At 42.0% G+C, this 22,930-nt stretch overlaps 1 protein-coding gene across 1 annotated transcript in view; it reads left to right on the forward strand.

Annotated features, from left to right (window-relative positions):
- The first annotated feature begins 3,397 nt into the window (after window positions 1–3,397).
- The window catches only part of LOC109040839 (CKLF-like MARVEL transmembrane domain-containing protein 4), a 45,035-nt gene continuing 25,502 nt past the window's right edge, over window positions 3,398–22,930 (forward strand). Inside the window, exon 1 of the mRNA XM_019056923.2 lies at window positions 3,398–3,708. Coding sequence (XP_018912468.1) covers window positions 3,568–3,708 — 141 coding nt within the window. The 5' untranslated portion in view covers window positions 3,398–3,567. The remainder of the gene's footprint in view (window positions 3,709–22,930) is intronic.

Genomic DNA, 22,930 nt, shown 5'->3' on the forward strand with positions numbered 1-22,930 from the left:
CTGGTATCGCACTTTAGCCATCGATGTCGATAAACACGAACACAAATCGTGTAAAAAGTTAGTTAACATACAATGTATCTAAAATTTAAAATTTTTAAAAATTTACGAAAATTTAAAAACTTTTAAAATAAACTTTAAAATCACTCACTTTCATAAACTTTTTCAATTTTGGAAGCAGGTGCGTTTCGGAGGTGTCCCTGACCTCCATTCTCGGCATGTTGTTTCTCATCAACATACAATGTCTCCCAGGGCCGGATTAAGGGGGTGGCCACATGGACCGCAGCCCATGGCGGCAAATTTTTCAATTTTTTTAAATGTAGGTATGAAAAGAAAATCGGATTCAGAAACAAAATTACAAACGAGAAAAGGCGACAAAATCTCTCACTTCCTGAGAGTACAGTAATTTCTAATTTTGTCGTCTTTCGGTGATACAAGAGGCACCATTTTTAATTAGTCGAGTTAAAAGAGAAACCAAACACGCAATTTTGCATGGAACGGTGCGGCACAGAGAGCAATAATGACGAGTGCTTGATATGAAAAGGAGAAGCCCTCAGCGTGGCAGTCGGCATGTAACACATATAAGCACCTACAAGACTGCATGAATACTTCACGCATAGCGTCAAATACAGTGCGGTCAGTAGCGACCGACAAGAAACGCAAGGCGCCTACAAGACTGCATGCATACGTCACGCATTACGTCAAAAACAGTGCGCATGCGGTCAGCGCGGCGGCGGAAGTTAAAAGTATTAAACCACATTTATGTTTGTTCTTGCACAGTTTTTACGTTCATTTATTAGAAATGGAAGGCCTTGTTCACACAGAGATAGGTTAAAGGAACTTAACTTTCGCGCAAAGTTCCGTGAACTTTTGCTGGAAGTGTTGACAGGGTTTTCGCAAAAAATGTGTCCAACACGAGTAAACGAGTCTTATGCACCCCTCCCCCTCCGGCACGTTCATTTGATAGTTTTTATTGCGATGTTTCAAAACGAATGAGGTGGGGACTGCAAAATACAGGCGGCCCACGGGCGGCAAGTAGATAAATCCGACCCTGATGTCTCCTTATTCTCCCTCCAAAAAATTGACAATTTCAACAGCAAGAGCATGGTTGAAAGCAAGAAATGACAGCAAGAATCTGGCTGAAAGAATAAACACTTAATTTAAAAATATTGAAAATACCTACGAGAGGTTGAGATATTAATACCAGAAAAGATGAATGGAAAGAGCAACGGAACACACTTCAGTCTCGGGTTTACTATCTGTCCAATAAATGAGTAAGCCTATGAGTGTAATGAACCCAACAATCGAGAATTGAGAACTTCCATGAAATTAGGGCCGCAACCTTCATCTACGATAAACTGCTGGAAAAGCTACAAAACATGAAAATTGAAAGAACGCTATCGGAGTGAGGGGCCGCCTGTTCCTCGCTCAGGGCCTTAGGCGTGACTAACCTGCCATAGAATAAAGTGACGCTTTGGATCATATTGAATAAAGTGTTGCTAAAAACCAGTGTTTATAACTTCTCGACGCACAGTTGACCTGTTAAGCTCATTTGATTTGCAAGTTAAGACACTCATACATATTTCAAAGTTTGCGGGAAGGAAGACGCGAGGATGTTTGGGCTACATTTTGCAATTAGGATCTAGAATCCCTGACCCATTTTAGAAATAACACGTGTGTCTTTAGTTTTTCTATTCATGTAGATGTTTTCATACATGGACAAGAAATTATAGTACCTCATTGCAAAATCCAGTCCATTAATTACCGAAGTGTTAAGCGAGGATACGATACGGAGTACATATTTAGTCAAATAAAACATTATACAGAAGAAAACCGGTCACCGAATCTTGACTTATTCCACTATTAATTTTATTTGCTTGTTTCTCTTTGAAAAAACAATATAAAAAAGGAGCGGAAATTTTAAAATACCACAATGGAGATGCGTGGTTTCGCACTTTGCTTTCGCGGTTGGTCGACATCACAATAGTCAATTCCTGCGAGGTTACCACAATCTCCTTCAAAATATCAGGATACCACACCACAAGCACAAGATCTGCACTTTCGTGGCACTATAGTGAAACTCACAATCAGATTTTTCTGTTGACTAGATCTATATAAAAACGAATTTTTACAAATTTAAGAGGCTCACTGCAACTTTTTTAGTGTCTTAAATTATTTTAACAATTTACACGTCTCCCTCCATGTGATAAAGTTTAAACGAGTAGCCAAAACATAATAGAATGATTTTTTATCTAATTATATTGCCAGAAACTGAGCGTTGAACAAAAAATTATGCAATATTAATTGTAAGACTGTAAATAACGTATTATTACCTTTTTTTGCGGAGGATACAATGCGTTCCGTTTATAATGAAAAATCTAAAAAAATCTTCTCTCTCACTCTTTTATTTGATGCGATGGGATTCTTTATCTGTCATATTTTAGTTTCGAAGAAAAGAAGGAGGAGAAGAGACTGATTATAATTTTTTAACAGGCATATGAAGGACATACTGTCTTCAGTTAGCACCTCGGCCGATGGAATATTGACAGGAATATTCGCGTGCATGGATACAACTATTTAAGCTCTCCGGATGTCCGCATTGCATACTGCATACTGCATACATACAAAAATGAAGGCGGACCATCCTCGTTACCGTGGTATATTGGTTCGTGCAGTGGTGCTGGAAATTTTTAATCGATTTTTTAACCGAATAAATCGATTAAATCGCATGATTTTATTGGAATCGATTGATCGTGAAAATCGATATATTCTCTCAATATCGAAAATTCCGATTTTGTCATCTGAATGTAGTAAATCGGCACACGAGTCGATTTTTGGACCAAAAGTTTAGCCTACCTCCTGGGAATTTTCATTCTCATTTTGTTTTTGTTTTTTGAAGAGTGTAAATTTTGAGCTTTGGAAATATCCATTTTTAAAAATCGATTTTTGTCACAATTTATACTGATAAATTTAATCGCCGCCAAAAATCGAATCGGTTACATTATGTATTGTGGAGGATCTTGGAGGACAAGGCACATAAGTGCAGTTTTTGCTATTTCGAGAAAAACGTGTTTGAAGTTTCTAAATTACGTGGATCCTTATGGCGGAAAAAAGTTCAAACTGACTGTTTGATGCTTAAAAATTGGAATTTGGGAGCGAATTTTTCGAAGAATATGCATGAAGACTAGTTTTACTTGAAATTAAACAAATCTCAATTTTCCCAAAAACTACACTTGTGCGCCTTGTCTTCCGAGCCCCTCTTTCGGTTTTTTTTTTTTCTCTCTTTTTAAAAAAAACCCTCAACTCAAGATCCTCCGTGATCCATGTGCGACGAAGGCTCCCGAAGAAGGAGCGCGGTCCGGAGGGGAAGCGACTCGTGCTGGCGTCCCGCGCTCGAGGCCCGTGGACTCCCGATTCATTCAGTCTTCGCGTCCGCAGTCGCGTAGTCCACGTCGCCCTCAGCAACGTCCTGGTGCGTAAACACTGTAGTGTTCGGATGTAACAGCGTCGTGTCCGCACAGCCGCGTGTGTTCTTTGTGTCCGAGTTAGTGTTGAGTTAGTGTTGAGTTTATGATGACGGAGACGACGATCCCCGTGACCGTGGAGAATGGGCACCGGAAGCCCGGTGACAGGGATGGGCTCCTCGCCTGGGTCAAGTTCAACGTGGATTACCTAAAAACTATCCCTGGGATCTTGAAGCTAGTCCAAGTGGTACGTCACTTTTATATCATTTCTCTGCGATTTGCATCGAGTTTGACAGAGGAGAGAACCAAGTTTTACTTTATTGCTCCCCTTGTGGGTAGAGGGAGTATTGTCATCCCCCCCTTGAAAAAAAAAAAAAAAAGTTGAAATTGCATCATTTCTATGCGTTTCAAGGTGCATGGAGTCGAAGAAACCATACTTGAAAAAATGTGTGTCCGTCCATCCGTCCAGCGTCCCTTGTGTTTATGTATACAGCCATATCTCAAAATCTTGGAATTTGTTTAATTTTATTCAAAATTGGCAGAGAAGTCCATATTTTTATGATCTTTTTTTGGTAGGTCCAGGTTGGTTAGTCCAGGTAGTCCTAGGTAGGTTTTTTATGGTAGCTCTTTTTTCTGAACTATGATTTCACCAATAATCTGGAGGAAATAGCTCATTGAAGGAGCTAGACATTCCGCGTCATTTTTAATTAGTATTTGAAAATTCGGAAATAGAGAATGATTTTTATCGTCAATATTTAACTTTTTTGGTCAGACATGAACGAACAAAACTCTCTATAGTTAATTAAAAAGCGTCAGAGTTGCAGAATCCTTTGGTTACACGAGATAAAAAAGGGGAACCTGCGAAGACTAGCAGTCCACTAGTTTTCCCAAAACTTGGTGCATTTTTCTTTTCTAGTTAGACTTGATCAATTTCTTAACGCCCTGAGTCGTGCTCCGTGCTAGCTGCATCGTGTTGATATTTATAGTTTTACGCGCGAAATATCTTGAATATGAGTACGCTCTTGCTGGCTTCCTCACTGCGAGAAGTGTGAAAGCAGAGAAAACCGCATTGCAAGCGATGCTCTCTACTTCAAACAAGACTCAGACCTGAGAGTTCCACGTTGGAACAGTAGCAACAGTCTCCTGCTGGTAAAACTGTTACAAATAATTTTTCAAAAACTTTCAAGGACTGCTTTTGAAAGTTACATATACGCTTTTTTTCATTTAAAGTGATATTTTTTTAAGTTTCTTGAATATTTTTTCAAATGTTTTAAGTAGTAAAAAATCTCAGGAAATTTTATAAAGGGTTTTTGAAATTTTTACTCTTTTACTTGAGAAGCACCAAAAAGGGATTTTCTTTTATGGCTAGATATTGAAAATTTTTTGCGAGTCGTCTTCTTTTTGCAAAACTGTCTCGAAGTTTAATTTTTTCGCGTTTGTAGCACTTAGTCGTTGTTGCTAGCGTAATCAGCTCGTTGAAAAAGTGCCAGGCTGCATGGCAGTGCCTCTAGTGTCCGCGATAAACGTTATGTATGACACAACCACTTCTGTAGTTAGAAGTCTTCTATACATGCCATCGATCACACACACTGAGCGTAAACTGACAAGGAGAACATATAGGTTTGCCTGATAACATATGGTAAAAATTATATTAGAGGTGCCTTCCAGCTACTCAGCATGGCGGGAAAAATTCGAAAAGTTGCCCGGTGTCATTTAAACCCGGCCTATTTCCAAAAATCTAGATACGTGTGGAAACCACCAGGCTATTTAGTTATTTTATTTATTTTGGAGGTTGCTGCAACTGTCGCATGACAGCTGACGATCTTTTAACCATTAAACCGGTCTTTAGAATGTGTTTTTCCCTGCTAATTTTATTCCGTGATGAGACACTATCCTTTTGCAGCACCCTTAGTTGTCTGTATTTTACTCGCATTTTTGTAGTTCCATTCGAGATCATTTTTATACGAAAGGGGAAGAGACGAGACAAAGATTAGTGGGAAGTACTCTGAGATTTTAAAAAGCCTGGTGAGATACTATCTTGTGTCCTTCCTGTGGAAATTGTAAAAGAGTGCGATGAATGATGGGCACTGCCAAATAGGGTTGACAGTACGGATATTAACGAGTCATGAGTTGCATGCAGATAATTTTTGAGTGGGTGCGAGTAGCCGTGTTAAACTCGATGAATATTAGCGTAATCCTTTCAAATAAATAGAAATGTGAGGGTAGCATTCGTGTGATCCACTTAGGACTCAAAAAGTTACAAGACCTGTTGGAAACTCCCGTTAGAATTCTATTTTGTGGTTTTTAGTGACTTTTAACCCTTAAAAGCAGTACGCAATTCATATCGTCAGTTGTTTGTTCGATGTAAACTACAAGCCCATACAGAATTAAAAAATTAACGCTTTACAAGATCCGCCAATCCACTGATGACTTCTGTCTATGTGAAAGTAAAATTAACGTTCTTTCATGAACCATCTCTGATGGCTTTAAAAAATGGAATTTTGGAAAACACAACTCTTGAAAAAATTTCAGAATTGTAGTTTCGGAAACCTTTCCTACGCGTTTTTGCGCATTATATACACGAGGTCAAATTCGAGTTAAAAAACTCTTAAAAATGTGCTTTACACTCTAGAGTAAGTACACTTGTAACACTTAAAATGTTTGATGAAAATGCAAAAAAACTCATGAAAATATTATTTTTAAATGCCTTTTTACCTGACTTTTATCGTAAAAAATATCCAAAAAGTGCTCCCCAAAACATAACAATCATCATACAACGAAAACATAATTTTTGACACGTGTTTCAAGAGTTTTTGAAAAATGTTTTTTAACCTGCGCACAGTGGATCGAGCCAGTGGGAGAGGTCGGACAAAATTTGGAGACTTCAAAAGCTCATAACTCCGGTTATACAAAAGTTTGAGGTTTTAAAAGTGGTTTCGTTGGTTCCCTCAGGATATATTCCTTAACAAGCATCCCTTAAAATCCAAAATTTGACAAATTAAACATCAAAATTTGAAGTTTGAGTCAAAAATTGCATGTCCGACCCTCTGATTGACTCGCGCCGTCGTTGTCACGAGGGATCTACCGCATGGATCCGAAAGTTGTGGAGTTTATTTAACTCAAGATTATCTTCCACCTCGACTGATTGTGAGCGTCAGTGTAAACATTGCGGCCGGGGTGTATATCGTGGCGCATGCGGCGCCGCACCCTCGCTGTAAACTTCATTTCCGTCCGACGACGTCTCGGCTCAAGGCGGCATATTCTTCTCAGATGCTGAACGTATCGAATTACCGATGCTGTGCCGACACACAATACCAAAAGCACACGAACACGAGGCCTTCGCCTCCATCGCCGTCCTTTGCACGAAATATTATTCATCCGATAATATCGAGGCACAACACCCGTGACAATCTGATTCGGTGAGACCCAGCTCAACGAACCGACCGAGCCTCGTGGGTGCAGTTCAGAATCGCCCTCTTTTTACTCGATGGTGCAGAGATGTGTTCGAAGTGGATCCATAGTGTTCTTGAAGAGAAGGAGTTCTTGCGAGGGAAATGATGGTTCGGGAACTGCATGCAACTATTCGAGCTCTTCGGACAAGTTTTTACATACATCTTGAAGGCGTATTACGGTTTTGTAACACCATTCATTGTGAGTCCCCAGATTTCAATAGGCAATCCACCAGCATAGGATCAAACACAACTATTCGAGCTCTCCGGACATGTTTCAGTATACCTTGGATTTAGAAGGCATTTTAAAAACCATTTTTTTACCATTTGAAACTTGAATAACAACTCCAAGCGCTCAAGTAGTGTTTTAGAGAATTTCGTTTTTAGCTTTAGCGCTACTTTTTGCAGGACCGTCCTGTTGTGCGTTACCAAGTCGTTTGCAGTCTACAAATAGGTACCCTGTCGTGAAACAAGGTAGAGAAAGATTGTGATACGGAATCTATAGCATATTGAGACGCGAGTTTTTAGGAAGTTTATATTGACTCTCGGATATTTGACGGGTGTACCTGTACCCAAGTAGCATTTTTCAACGGGAAAATCGTGATGGTTTGAAATTAAGTTGCAATTTTTTTTTACATTTTTGGCGATTGTTCGTTTCGTATCCACCAAGAGACAGCAATTTTTTTTTTTTTTTTTTTTTTTTTTTTTTTTTGGTACTTTAAATAGCCCGCAAGGGCTAATCCTTTTGAGGAGGCGTGAGATAGAATTTTCGAGTAATTCTGCATCTAATGAACTATGGTCTAAAGGCAGTGCAGTAGATCAGGACGTTTGAAAATAGCCTGATCTACATGAAAAACTTGCAACAAGTATTTCCATGACAACCGTGCACACTCTGCATTGCGAAATCAGTGAGGCGGCACGTGGCGCATGCACTTTTGCTCCTCTGTTGTGCAACAATCTCGCCCTCAGGCTGAGAGGCATATCTCCCAGTTATAAGGGTTGATATTATCGACGCACAGTGCTGCCTGCGCGCCCCTCCACCCCATCACACCAGCAGCAGCGGAAACGTGGTCTTTGACGTCGCACACTGAAACGAGTCTTTCGAAGAAGTCGGATATGAAATATTTCACAAAAATTTTAAAATTTTACGCTTTTCTCGTCACAACATTAATTTTAAGGGGTGATTCTTGTTGAAAATTTTACGAAAAAACCAATCAAACTACTTTCAAAACATCAAAGTTTCATATCAATGAAGGTATACGCCTTTAGAGTTTTTAAATACATGTCCGACCTCTCCGATTGAATTGATCCACTGTGCGTCGACGCAACAAGATCTCAGCATTTGAGACAATTTCGGGCATCTGAAGTGATGAAAATAACAGCAATTCCCCTTCTTTCTGGTCCCCCTGCCGTACTCATTAATGCAAGTTGGGCGCAGAGTTTATGAGCCGAATTAAGAGTTCAAAGGTCGGACCGGAGACTTGACCTCCATCGCACTGCTCCCTGATGCTTTCGGTTCATTATACTTAGCTCCCCCATTCCCCATCCACCCACCATCTTCGATGCCAGACCAGGCGTGAAATTGAATTTCTCGTTCTCGAACGTTACCTTCTAATCACCGTGTACATGACCAAAATTCGGCATCAAGGTCATGATGACGTTGTCGGCCCATTGCTCAATTCCTGCAGCGTCGAAATTTTTCCTCCTTCCTCCTATGTCGGTGGATCTAGCGTACGACATCGTCCAAGATGAGACGTATTGTACGCTAGATCGATCAACATACAACGAAGATTGAAAAATTTCTTCGCTGCAGGAATTGAGCAATGAGCCGATATCAAAAAACTACGTTCGATTATCGAAAAGTTCACTTTCTCAGAGCTTCAGCTTTTTGCGTACTACAGAGGCGGGTCCAGCAATTAGGCAACACCGGTTTCCTCCATCTGAACCTATGTTAAATAATCGATTCTTGTCGGAGCACCTGGCCCTCTAAGAATCGATACATTTCCACATGTTGAAATGGAGAAAAACAATATTGCCAATTTGCTGGATCCACCAATGTTTCATTAAAAGCAGAATACTTGAGCCGAGCTTCAGACAATATCAAAAAATTGAGCTGGCTGCTTCATTTCCACGTTACACTGCAGTGCAACGGCGCACATCTCAGAACTTTTGACCAGGCCCTCATCCTCTGGAACATACTCAAATTAAAACCGACAGCACCGACCCCTTCTTTCTGCTGCACGTGCATGCGTGTTCGAGGCAATCTCATCAGACCCTCGCTTTCCTCCTGCAGGCAATGATAAATGCCGTCATGCGTGAAGGAATCTGTGGAGGTCAAGTATGTGAACTTAAATCTTCTTAAATGTATAACAATTCAGGAGTAACTGGTGCCTAACCTAAGGAGGGAGAGGTCGGTGGGAACTGGGCTTGTCAAAATTTTGTTTTATCCAATATATAGCCGTCAAAATCTCGAGGAGAGTCTTTTCTTCAACTCGAATTTGACAGACTAGGGTCATGTTATCTTCCTAACGAAGTTCTATGAAGACTCATCTAGTAGCGTGGCGTGCTTTGCGATATATCGATTGATCTGCTATTTAAACCCATGGAAAAGTATCGATAAACAGGGTATTTGCAACGATCTCCTTCATAATCGATTCTCTACCACAGTTTCAAATGGGGATATATCGATAATCGATCATTCACGCCTCGCCACTGGACTCATTAGAAACGGGAAGATATAGAGCCAGAAGGAGAAGAAGAGAGAAGTAAAGAGAAGACAGCAGAAAAAGAGAGAGACGAGGAAGATGAAATATGAGGAAATGAAGGAAGGAAAGGAAAAAGAGGAGGAAAAACGAACTAGGAGAAGAATATGAAGCAGACGTAAAGGTAGTAGTAATATTCGTTTACTTTAAAGCGGCGCCTTAGCAACTAAGAAGCGAAAGAAAAGAAGACGAAAAGAGAAGGAGAAAGCAGCAGCAGAAAGAGACAAGAATATGAAACGCAGTAAAAGGAAATATTTTGTTTTTCCTTTCTCCTATTTTTCCTCTTCTCTCTTTTGCTTCGTTCTCCTTCCTCCTCCTCATTCGGTCTGAAATCTTGCCCGCTTAAGTATTGGTTTCGTCGAGTAGCTCAACGTCAGTTCACGGTTAGTTTAAATTCAAGAATAGTAAAAACTTTTACGATTCTGAGAAAAAGCTTGCTAATTTGGGGATAATCTGACTCGCAAAACGCATCATTTTTAATCAAACGATGAGTCATGTTTCGTGAGCTGTCTAAAAACACCCAGTATACTTGCAGTAGTGCATCTGCACACCTGGAGATAGCCTATCCCAGCGATTGCAACTTTCAATCGTGCCGCCGTTCATATCCAATCCAAATCTAATCCTACATCAGCGGGCGATTCCGTCAAAGTAACATGAACTCATTTTCCTGTCGGCGTACTTTGAAGAAAACTTCGCATTTTCCTCGTTCGAGCAAGTACCACCCGGTGATTCTAAGACAATGGAAAATCACTGTCTAGCTATTATGACCGTCCACGGGAATGAAACTCTCCGATCATTGAAATTGATAGACAAAGCCATAGGCAAAGAAGATATAAGGGGTATGGAGGGATCCTATTGGTTAGTTGGAATGGACAAAAGAGGTAGGTAATTGACTAAGTAACGGCAACCGACTAGAGACCCTTTAGTCAGTCCATTATTTCCCTCCTTATAAAGAAAAATCGGATTCAGGAAACCTTTAATTAGTTGAGTTAAGACTAAGAGAGAAACCGAACACGGAATTTGGTTCTGGAACGGTGCGGCGCAGAGAGCAATGATGACGAGAACTTGAGATGAAAAGGAGAAACCCTCGACGCGGCGCAGCGGTTGGCATGTAACACATAATACCGCCTTCAAGACTGCATGAATACTTCACGCATTGCGTCAAAGACAGTGCGGTCGCTGCGGTCAGCAGCGGGCGTCGTGAAACGCATAGCGCCTACAAGACTGCATGAATACTTCACGCATTGCGTCAAACACAGTCCGTGCAGCAGCGGTCGACGTGAAACGCATACCACATACAACTCAAACAAGACTAGGAATACTTCACGCATTGCGCCACACACAGTGCGGTCAGTGCGGCGCGGCGGTGGAAGTTAAACTTATTAAACCACATGTATGTTTGTTCTTTCATAATTTTTTCGTTCGATTCATATAAATGGGAGGCCTTGTTTACACAGAGATAGGTTTACGGAACTTAACTTTCGTGCCGAGTTCCGTGAACTTTTGCTATTAGTGTTGACAGGGCTTTCGCAAAAAAAAAATGTCCAACACGAGTAAACGCGTCTTATGCAACCCTCCCCCTCCGGCACGTTCACTTGATGGTTTTCATTGATGTTTCAAAGCGAATGAGAAAGGGGCGGCAAAATACAGGCGGCCCATGGGCGGCAAGTAGAAGTATAAGTAAATCCGGCCCTGTGGTCATTACTGCTCTTACCGTTCATTCGGCAAAAATAACTTCGCCTTCTCACAGCGGAGCGTTCGGACGACAGCTCATCGAAATAAAACCTTTAATTGAGCATTGTCACATACGTGAATAATTGGCCATTCAATTAGGGGGCTCAGGTAGATTGAGTGACGTCACTTACCGTCAAGAAAATTTGTCATAGCTCTTCTTGCGATGTGATCGGTAGTGCTGTCTAATTCTCAGTAAAGGCCGCCGTTTAAATCCCATTTTTATGACATGCACGATCTCCGTGCGAGTCATCTATCCGCACCGCGGCCGCCCCGTCCCTTGATCGACAAGATGGAAATTAATGATCGCACAGGTCTCGCACAACCGTGTACGGCACGTGGGTTAATAAATTGAAAGGGACTCATATTGACACGTCGATTACTTTTTCCTCCCTCCTCATTTTTCTGTTTCCTTTAATTCCCTTTCCTCTTTCTCCAGCGACTCTTCTTTTCACCCTCCGTCAGAACCTTTTTTAGTCTAACTCCTGATTTTTTAATTTTTTTCAATTCCTTATTTTTTTATCATTATTTTGTGGACAAGGTGGCTCCCATCATCCTGAAAAAACACCCCAATCCATAATACTTTATGATGTTTCACTTTTTATACACTGAAAAAAAAATATAGTCGAACGCAAGCGGTTACGTGCCGAGAGAGAGCACCGGTGGACTGTTGTACAAATCCGGCGTCGCACAGTAGATCGAGTCAATAGGAGAGGTCGGACGAAATTTGGAAACTTCAAACGCTTATAACTTCGTCTATAGTCCACGCCACGAAAAGTGGCGGGTGAGGGGCGGAGACAGTCGGCCAGTCTAGTCTATCGTTGAAGGGTTGAAGCGCAGGTATAGGCCCGTAGTTGAAACGGGTTAACGACTGGGCCAATACCTGCGCTTCAACCCTTCAACGATAGACTAAACCGGCCGACTGTCTCCGCCCCTCACCCGCCACTTTTCGTGGCGTGGACTATAGACAAAACTTTGAGGTTCTAGAAGTGGCTCCATTGGTTTCCTCGTAAAATTTTCTGCTGTCAACAGTCAGCACCTATTGAAATTTATAATGTGACTAAATAAGTAAACATCAAAATTTGCGGTTTTAGTCGAAAATTTCATGTCCGACCTCTATAATTGACTCGATCAACTGTGTTTCGTCCGGTCAGCAGCCGGAGAAAAGCCATAAGTGCAGTGTGGGGTGAGCTTCGAGGCCTAAAAGAACACATGCTAACGGTGGCTCATATAGAGATGCATGCACATTGCACATTGCACATTGCACCTACGGCTCTCTTCCGAAACACGACGCACAATGGGACCACATTTTGCAATTTGGAACAATAAAGTCTGGCCCGGTTCTAAATTGCAAAATGCAGCCCAATGGATCGAATCAATAGGAGAGGTCGGAAAAAATTTGGAGACTTAAAACGCTTACAACTCCGTTTATACGAAACTTTGAAGTTCTAGGAGGGGTTCCATTCAGTGGTGTGACGTGCTTTGCGATTTATCGATTGTTATGCCATTTAAACCTATGGAAAATGATCGATAGACAGGGTGTTCGCAGCGAACACCTTAATAATCAATTCTTCACATACATACATACATACATACATATCAAGCCGCTACCTCAGCGCACTAGAGCGCTCTGCGACTTCAAATCGCCATCGGAATCGATCCTCCCACAAATCATCGGGCAGATTACACCGTCTGACCTCCCCCTCCACTCCCTCTCGCCAACCTTTTACTGGACGTCCACGCCGCCAAATCTTTCAATCGATCAATTCTTCACCATAGGTTTAAATGGCACAACAATCGATATATCGCAATTCACGCCACGCCACTGGTTCCATTGGCTTTTTCGTGAAATTTTCTTTTAAAAACACCCCTCAAAATGTAAAACGTGGCAAAAAGACAATAAAAATGTTGACTTTTAGTCAAAAGTTTCACGTCCGATCTCTCCGATCGACTCGATCCACTGTGCGACGGCCGGATGAGGGTCCGCGCAAGAGAGCGACATAGCGCCTTTTTTAATTGCTCCGAATCGGGCTGGGGCGTCTCCCCGGTCACTTTCTGTCCCCCACACCGCCCCCGCCCCCCTCGCGGACGGCGCATCGTCATCGCGTGGCCGCAGCGTGGGCAGACCCCGGGCATAGGAAGAATGGCCCCGTGCAGGAGTCGGAAGTGGCCGGGCCGGACGCTCCGGCGACCAGAATTTCGAATCGGGGGTGTCCCGTGTCCCGTGCCCTGCCTACTCCTCTTCTTCATTCACCAGTCATCGGTGTCTTCATTCACCGCTCATCGGCAATCCGGTCGTCACGACCGCGAAACCCAGACTGTCGTGATAGTGAAGAGAGCAGTACTGCCATGCTAAGGAAGAACGCCGTGTGAACCTTCCGGCGTTGCCAAATTTCCTTTAATAAAACACGAATTTCCTGGTGAACTTATGAATATTTTCATCCTAATTTGTCGGATAATTTTGTTCACTATTTCGCCCGAAGAGCTCGTGAAAATTTCAAGGAAAAATATTTATAGCTTTCCTCAAAAATGAACATTTTATCGGAGAAAATTTGGCAATTCTCGAATGTTCATACGGCGCTCTTCCTTAGCACGGCAGAGTAAGTGCATGCTGGGATGAACCTCGAGACATATGGACGGATTTCTGCCAAACGGAACTATGTGCATTACGACGTGAGCCCTGTCATGCATATAGTCTTATGAGTCGCAGGGCTCAAGTCTTAATGCATATAGTTCCATTTGACAGAAATACGTCCATTTAAGGCTTGTGCTAACCATGGCTCATACAGAAATGCACTTACTGCTCTCTTAGCTATCACGGTAGTAGACTCGCGAGGCAACATTCGCCGTTGCCTCGTCTCGTCGCCCGATCTGAGTTGAGGGGCTTGGAGACCAAGGCCTATAATGTCAGTTTTTGAAAAAAATGAGATAATAATAATTATTTCAAGTAAAGCTAGTCTCAATGCATATTCTGTGGGAAATTCGCTCCCGCATTAAAATTTTTAAGCATAAAAAAGTCAGTTGAACGAGTCAGTGAACGAGTGCGTGAAATAATGGGAGTTGAGGAAGATATTGTGCACGATATCAAAACCAGGCAGCTGGTTTGGTATGGACATGTGCGGAGAATGGCAGATAGTAGGTTGCCCAGAAAGGTATTTGATTGGGTTCCTCCCGGAAGAAGGCGGCGCGGACGTCCAGTGGAAGGTTGGCGAGAGGGAGTGGAGGGGGAGATCAGACGGTGTAATCTGCCCGATGATTTGTGGGAGGATCGATTCCGATGGCGATTTGGAGTCGCAGAGCGCTCTAGTGCGCTGAGGTAGCGGCTTGATATGTATGTATGTAAAAAGTCAGTTTGAGCGTTCTATCCGTCATTAAGATCCGTGTATTCTCGAAACTTCAAACAGACGCATTTCTCGAAATACACGGAAAAAATAGGGTAGTCGACACAGCCAGCGGCTGGTTAAAAATGCGTCACCTACCATGGATGTTAATGTAACTACCGGGTTAGTTGTGACCTCCACCGCGGTAGTTATCGTAACTACCGCACGGTAGCCGGCGCATTTTTAACGAGCCGCTGGTTGTGTCGATAACCCTATTTTTTTCCGTGTAGCAAAGATAGAATGGGCATTAAAGATATAAGATAGCAGAGAGGATACAGTCATAGCCATGCATCCAATCACAACCCCTCTGTTTCCCACACCTGACTTTTACCTTATAAATCCGTCCCAACAGTCAACAATTTTAGACAGATTTTACGACTTCCTCATGACGTCTGTCCTCCTCCATTTTCGCGTGTGTGGATCTGACACCGGTGGGTTGCAGTCATTGCACTTTGCGTACCTCCACACATCCTGCATGCACGCGCGCTGCATCCTGCATCGTGCCTGCAACCGCGTCCGCAGCCCAACAAATCCCCGCGAAATCTTGCAATCTTCGCCCTCCTGACTACGACGGCAGCCGTGAGTTTGCACACTCAATTAACACGAGAACATCTCCGCCCTTCTTTGAAAGTAGATGCAGTTGAGCAATAGGGCCGTAGCTACATTGAGGGGTTCGAAAAAGGCGTATGTGCAATGCTGTCGGACTCGAAACATGTATCAGGCATGAGGTCACGCATGTGAAAAAAGAGAAGGAGGAGAAGACACTGAAATGATGAGGAAGATGAGGAAGAGGTAGAAGATTTGTTTTTTTCGCACTTCAAATATCTCCTGGGAGGTAATCCTGCGCTTTCAGTTGTACTACCATCTCTCCCCAGTCCGTGGTAAACAACGAGCCCCAGAATCATTTAATACCATGAAACTTGGATCACCTGGCCGGGAATCGATCCCAGGACCCCCTGATTATACAGCCCTCGCTACAACCACTACATCATGTAGGAGGCCAACATAAGATTAATACGATGAGGGAGAGGAGTTTCTTTTTCTTCATTTTCCTCTTTTCTTCTATTTCTGCATCGTTCACTTTACTCACCTTCCCGTGCTTCTTCTTGTTACATCCTCTCCTTTCCTCTTCTTCTTTCTCATTCTCATTTTCCTCTTATTTTTTCTTGTATTCTCTTTCTCATTATTCCTTCCTTCTTCCTTCTATCCTCTTCATCTTGTTTCCTTTCCCTTCTTTTACTTCTGTTTTTCTTTCCTCTTTTTGCTTCTTTTTCTTCCAATTTCAGGGGCAGATAGATCTTTTAGATGCGCAGAGAAGTAGGAAAAGATAGAAGAAGAAGGAAGAAAAGAGGAGGAAAGAGAGAAGATATTATGAATGAAGGAGAGAGAAATAGGACGAAAATATATAAGAGAAAGAGGACGGACGAAAGGAGAGGGAGAAGAAAATGAAGAAAACTAAATTTTCTCCTTCTAGGTATTCTCTCTTATCATCTGCGTAGTCTTCCTCTCCTCCTCATTTTGCTTCGTCTATTAATTTCTCGTACGGCCCGATCTGACTTTCTTGCTAGAGATCCAACATTACTGCGCATATGTCTTTTTTCAAATCTCTTAATGTGCATGTGACCTTATTGCTTAGCTTCACTCAATTCACGCCGCAGCAACTCAACTCACGCATGCGATTACGATCTCGCATCGCGCTGCGCCGACGCAGAAGAAAAGTTTCAGAGCGTGTAGCTTGAACTACACTACCGTGCTATGAGAGAACGCCGTATGAGCATTCAAGAGTTGCCGAATTTCCCGGATAAAAAAATGTGTTTTGAAACGAAATTCGTGCATATTTTTCGCAGCAATTTGCAAATATTTTAGATTAAATTGCAAACAAAATCGTCCGGAAAATTTGGAGAAAAACATTTACAACATTCCTCGATTAAAGTTTATTTTAAGTTAGGAAATTTGGCAACGCTTGAAAGTGCATACGGCGTTTTTCCTTAGCACGGCAGTTCGGCTCGAAATCACGGGTCGGCGGAGATTCTCTTAGCACGCGAAATTACAGGCCGATAGCGCAAGAGGTAACTTTCGTCTGGAAATTAACAGCTGTATCTCTATCTAAGAGTTTCTCATCTTGGAGGTTAAAGGCTTCTGGGGGCCGGGTCGTCCGACTTCCGATTAGCGGGTGTCGGCGCTGTTCCTTAACCTCTCTTCTCTTAGCCTCGATGAGCACAACCAGACTTTTTAATTGCTTAGACAGAGAAGTACCGTTTGTCTCACTGGAGTGAGAATAAATCTTGTAGCAATCTGATTTCTTCTAAAAATGCGCAATTTGTTTTGTTTATTTACTCGAATCTAGAGGATTTCGGTTCAAAATAAGCAGAGGACAGAATCGAACTACATTTTGCAATATGGAACTATAAGTTCTAGCCCGGTTTAAAAACAACGTACATGCTATTAGTTTCCCTATGCACATAAGTGTTTTTCCAGAAGAGCCAGAATGTATAGTTCCAAATTGCAAAATGCAGTCCAATTATTCCGCCATTTGCTCCCGAGTGATGAAAATTTTTATTAAAATTAAAAAAAATTTCCCTAAATGTATCAGCACCCTCATGCTAAACTCAATCACAGGCATTTTGAGCCGTCAGAGGAAAATCTCTCGTCAATCTCATAAAAGTCACAATTTTTTTATTCAATCACTATATAAAGTTCTTTGACCCTCTAAATGTTCATTTTTCGCTTTATCATTCTACAAAAGGTCAATTTCCATGATTTTTACAGTTCCCTAGATGAGTCCGACCTGTTCAGATTTTGGAACCCGATGAGAGACAAGGGGCCTCTTGGCCCCCACAAAATTTTCCCAGCTGCGCTATAATGAAAATGTAAGCTAATTCTCTCTATCCGAAACGATTATTGTAGACGAGTTATAAGCTTGCAATCGGAGCTCGACGGTTTCGGAACTGTTTTTCCTTTTCGGGGCACGTCACAAAATAACGTCTCACCATCGGAATCCGGCGGAGGCTGCGAGGATAGAGAAAAAAACGGTCACTGGATCGGTAAACAGCCGTTCGAAAATATTTTGCGCGGGAGTGCTGTTACGAGCGCGCCATATAAGTATCGTAACCTTGATTCATCTCAGCTGGCTGGACGGTCGTCTGAGTCTGATTCTGATTCTGATTCTAATTCTGAGTGATGGATCATCGCAACGGGCTGGCGAGTGTTGCGCAGTACACTCCAGCTCCATTGACGACACCCCCCCCCCCCTCCCATCTTCCTATCACGTCTTACCTGCCGTTCACTCACGTTCTGGAAAAATATTAACACGGTGGAAAACTGCGCGACAAATATTGAGGTGTTCAAGCTTTTCCAACCACGGAAGACGCTAGTGGTTTTCAATGCAACCCAGGGCCGGATTTATAGGACACAGACGCACTATAAGCGCGCCTGGGGCCTTGCAGTACAAAGTTTCTCCTCCCTTTCCCTTCAATCCTCCAACGAGGTTACTATGTTGGAATTGACTAAAATTTCTTTAAAATTTTCATTCGTTGTTTCTCAATGTGCCCTCCTCAAACATTCGTTTTCCACGGTGAAAAACGGAACAGGAGTCTCTGTGGAAAAGAGCTGCTTAAAGAGTGGCTACAAATTATATGACCTTTTTATGTTATTTTACTGCGTTTGGGGGTGCAATCTCCTACGTCACACACAGACGGCACCAGACACTTCAAACGGGGGGGACCCCTCTGGAAAATTGTCGAAATTTTAAAGCATCTAATATGCAGGTTGAGCTGTCAATTTCATGGATAATAATTACAAAATGAAAGTATCCTTTCCTCTTTTTCCCTTTTTTCCCCACTTTTTCAGTCGAGCGGAAAGGGCGAACGCCCCCCGAGCCCTCCATCTTGAATCCGCCCATGACGTCACGTAGATTCCATCCACTACGAACTCAACCTTGAGAGCTTTTTATGAGCTTTCGAATAAATTTCAGGAAAATTCTGTGGCACCATCGTGTTCCTTGTGAACTTTAACCTTTCAATTCTCAATAAATGAAGCAAACTCTGGATTTTTGGAGGCGCTCATACCGAAGAAATAACTTCATAATTTCATCGTGCTACGAGGCCTAACAAACGGAAAGTACCGCTGCTCGATGGCCCCATGCACAGTTACGTCCGGTGGTCGATGATATCACGACGGGAGTAGTTGACAAGCGTCGCGTGAAAATTTTGACTCCTGTCCAAAGCGATTGGGCACTGGGTCGAGGGCGGAAATGGGGCCGCGATAGGAGAGGGGGAGGGGGACCAGGGGGGAGAGAGGGGGGGGGCGATGCCACATGCCGATGCGTGGATGTTGGTCAATGCCAGAGCACGGCGACAACCACCGGTTCCGACGGTGAATACAGTGTTTATAAATGGAACATTGTTTACATTTCAACGCGACGCACTATACTACGCTGCTGTCCTAAGGAAGAACGCCGTAAGAGTATTCAGACATTGCCAAGTTTCCTCCGATAAAAACCAAATTTACCGGGAAAATTGAGAATATATTTCTTCAAAATTTTTAGGCCATTTTGTTCGCAATTCAATCGAAAATATCAGAAAATTTCAAAAAAAAAATATACATGAATGTTGTCAAATATACATGTTTTATCAAGGGAAGTTTGGCAACTCTCGAATGTTCATACGGCGTTTTTCCTTCCCACGGCAATAAACTACGCTCTGTCCTAAGGAAGAACACCGTATGAGCCCTCAGAAGCTGCCAAATTTCATTCGATAAAGTACGATTCTTGAGGGAAACTAATGGAGATTTTCTCTCGGATTTTTCAGAGAGTTTTATTCGCACATTTATTTCGATAAATGTACGAATAAAACTCCCTGAAAAATCCGACTCTCTGAAAGTATCAACAATTTTCAAGATAGTACACCTCATATTTTCCTGAAAACTAAATCGTCTTATGCAGGAGATTTGGCCGCATTCGGATGTAGAAACGGTGCTTTTCCTTAGCATGACAATATCATCAAGACGCTCCTCTACTGCCTCGTCGGTGCCGCCGTGCTAGGAGAGAGCATCGTATTGAATTTTTAAAAATTGTTAAATTTCCTTTGATAAAATACGACTTGACGGAAAACTTCTGAGCAATTTTCACCAAATTTCCAGAGCATCTGAAAATTTAAATGAAAATATTCATAATTTTTTTCCAAAAACTAATATTAAATCAAGGAAATGTTTGGTGCATCCAAATGCTTATATGACGGTCTCTCTTTTCACGGCAGCAGGGACAGAGGGGACGACTCTGTGGTCCGCGAAATTTCGGATTTTCTCCATCTCCGCGAAAGTGAATAGAATATAAAAATAAACAATTAAATATATAAATACGACGTATTTTATCGATGGCCCAAGTGCAAAACCACGTATCTACGTTTGCAAAGTTGCAGACTTCCTTTCATACCTTTTTCTTTAGATTACTGGTAAGCATGATTTCTTGAAAACTCTCTTGATTTTTCTTCTCTGTCAACAAAATATTCTGTACACTGAAGAAAAAAAGCTCCGGCCGAGGAAGCCGTACTTGTGGGCTATATAGACCTATCGTCCGCTCAGGGCTCAGAGGCGGAAAGTTCCGGGCTTAGTGCCTGGTGCAATTGAAGCTACGGCTCCGCAGTGCCCGGAACTTTCGGCCTCTAAGCCCGGAACGGACGGTATGTCTATGTAGCCCGTAATTTTTTTTTCCAGTGTATACGTTTTAAGTTAAAAGTTGATTTCTTTCTCCTTAAATAAATAAAATAGGAGCAGACATATTGAAACACCGCAATGGAGATACGTGGCTACGCTTTTTGGCCATCGATATATTAAGGAAAATTGCTGTTCATCCCGATTTCATTCATAACCGCCGAGCGTGCCGCGCGCAACAAGCGTGTGTTGCACCGCTGTGATGCAACCGCACCGTCGCGACGACGCGATGTTGAGAGTGTCGACTGATTATTTTTAAGCGGATAGAAAAAACGCCCCTCCGGGACAGAAGTCATCGGGACGAAAATAGACCCAAAAGAGAGACAAGATTTACTGGAGTGTTGAAAGTAGGATGTTTGATGGTGATTTACGCGACATGTCGTCGCTTGGCTGACAAAAACACGTATCTCACACTAGATGAGCTAGGGAAAGCATCTAGTTATACGGACGACAAGGTCCACCGCGAGGTGATTTTACGCCTTTACGTCAGGGAGGTAACGATATCGTCGATAAAACTTCAAAAAAACGCGTATCTCGGTTTGCGACGCTGTGTACTTCCCTTCATTTTTTTATTTTCTACGAGAGAAAGTACTCTACGTCGTTTCTTTAAAATTTCCTTGAGTTTCCTTCATGTGGAAAATATTCTGTGAGAATTTCAAGCAATTGTATAGATTCGTTATGCTTTGATAAAGTAAAATGAGAGTGAAACTTTGAAACACCGCGAACGAAGTATGCACGAACTTTGGCATTTTCACCGCATCAATATTTAGGGTGACTAAGTATAGCAGGAACGTGCTTTGTATGTCAAAATAGAGCTTTTTTCTCCTCTCAAGTTTTTTTTTCTCTTTCAAAAGGATTCGCAATTGAAGCTATAATTTCTGCGGGAAAATTATCATTTTTCTAGTTTTTAGCGACGGTTTGGGACCGAAAAAAATAAGAGGAATAAAATAGGAAAAAAAATAAGTAAAAAATGAGAAAAAGTGAGAAAAATTTTAAACAAAGTAAGAAAAAAATATAAAACTAAGAAAAATGAATAAAAATAAAGACATGAAAAATAGATAAATAAAAAAACTGCAGTGATAAAAAAATAAAAAAATAAAATTAAAAAAATTGCAGCAGCGTCTAAACGCAGCCACGTTCCTCCTTCAAAAAAAAAAAAAAAAACGACGAAATCTTCAAACGCGTGACGTTTCGTCGGGTTCACGGCTGACAACGTTGGCTCGACGTCGTCGGCCCGCCAGGACAGTCGTAACTGTCAGCGGCTCAGCATTCATCAGTCCCTGATGATGTTCGGCTCCACCGGAGCGGAACTGAGACACAGCTGAGTTGGTCGAGGTGGTTCCACCAATTCAGCGCTCCCCGTTTGTGGGTCAGTTTTAGGCGAGGAGAGAAAATTGAAAAGCGCTGCTTAATCAGGCATTTCAGAGCGAAAAAGAGTGACACTTCCCAAAACACAGTCTCGGTTCTGGTGGGGCTCCCTTTCAGAAAGAGGCGAATTTTATTTGAAGTTCCGAACCTCTTTGGGAAATTCTGTCCCGATTTGTCTCATCAATCACCAACACCAGTGGACACAGTTGTTACCAGATTTGACTCATCAGATCCGTCGGTTTTCAATAGGTCAACCCTTTTTTAGAACAACCTCGCTAGGTGGTACCAAAATCACAAATCAACGCTGCGATTCGTTGGTCAGCGAATAGGAAGTTCCGAACTCAAATAGAATGGCAGCTAGGAGGTTCGGGCACAAAAGTAGTACCGAACCTCTAAATAAAATTTGCTCAAGGATAACTAGTGCGGTGAACTCGTCTTTTCACAGATAAAACTAAAAGAAATAACTACATTTCTAATGATACTCTCACTAGAAAATTGTATTCTCGGTAGGAAAATATTGTTTTGAACTAAAAATTTCACAGATTCTTCTTCTCGTCACTGCCAAAAATTAGCCAAATTTTGGAATTTTTTAGGTTCAAATTCCTGTGGAAAAAAAAAAAAAAAAATTCTGGGTCAATTTTTCAACCTGCACCAATCAATGTCGTTCAGCTCCTGAGAGCAAGATGAGATTTCCCTCACTAATTCGTCAACGTACAGCAAAATGATCGGAATCAGTCTGGCTCTCTGATTGATCTCTAGAATTAACGACCAGAACCGATGGGAAAAGTATCTAATGAGGAGTTAATCCCCCTAAAAAATCTTAATTGTGAACCCTGCTGTTCCATTCCAAGAGGCCTCCTGGAATGTAGATATAGTACATGAAAATGAAAAGGTATTATCAGAAAAAGTGAGTGGAACCGTAGATCCGAACCCACCTCTATACATATAGAGTCACCAAACAGGCGGAAAGGCATACAAACAGGAGAAATAAATTGATTTGGAAAGCATGTGAGATTGTAAAAAGAGATTGATAATTTCCAATCTTTTGTTTCACCTTAAAACCTTTTTAT

Source organism: Bemisia tabaci, chromosome 5 (assembly GCF_918797505.1).
Source record: "Bemisia tabaci chromosome 5, PGI_BMITA_v3".
Lineage (NCBI taxonomy): Eukaryota > Metazoa > Arthropoda > Insecta > Hemiptera > Aleyrodidae > Bemisia > Bemisia tabaci.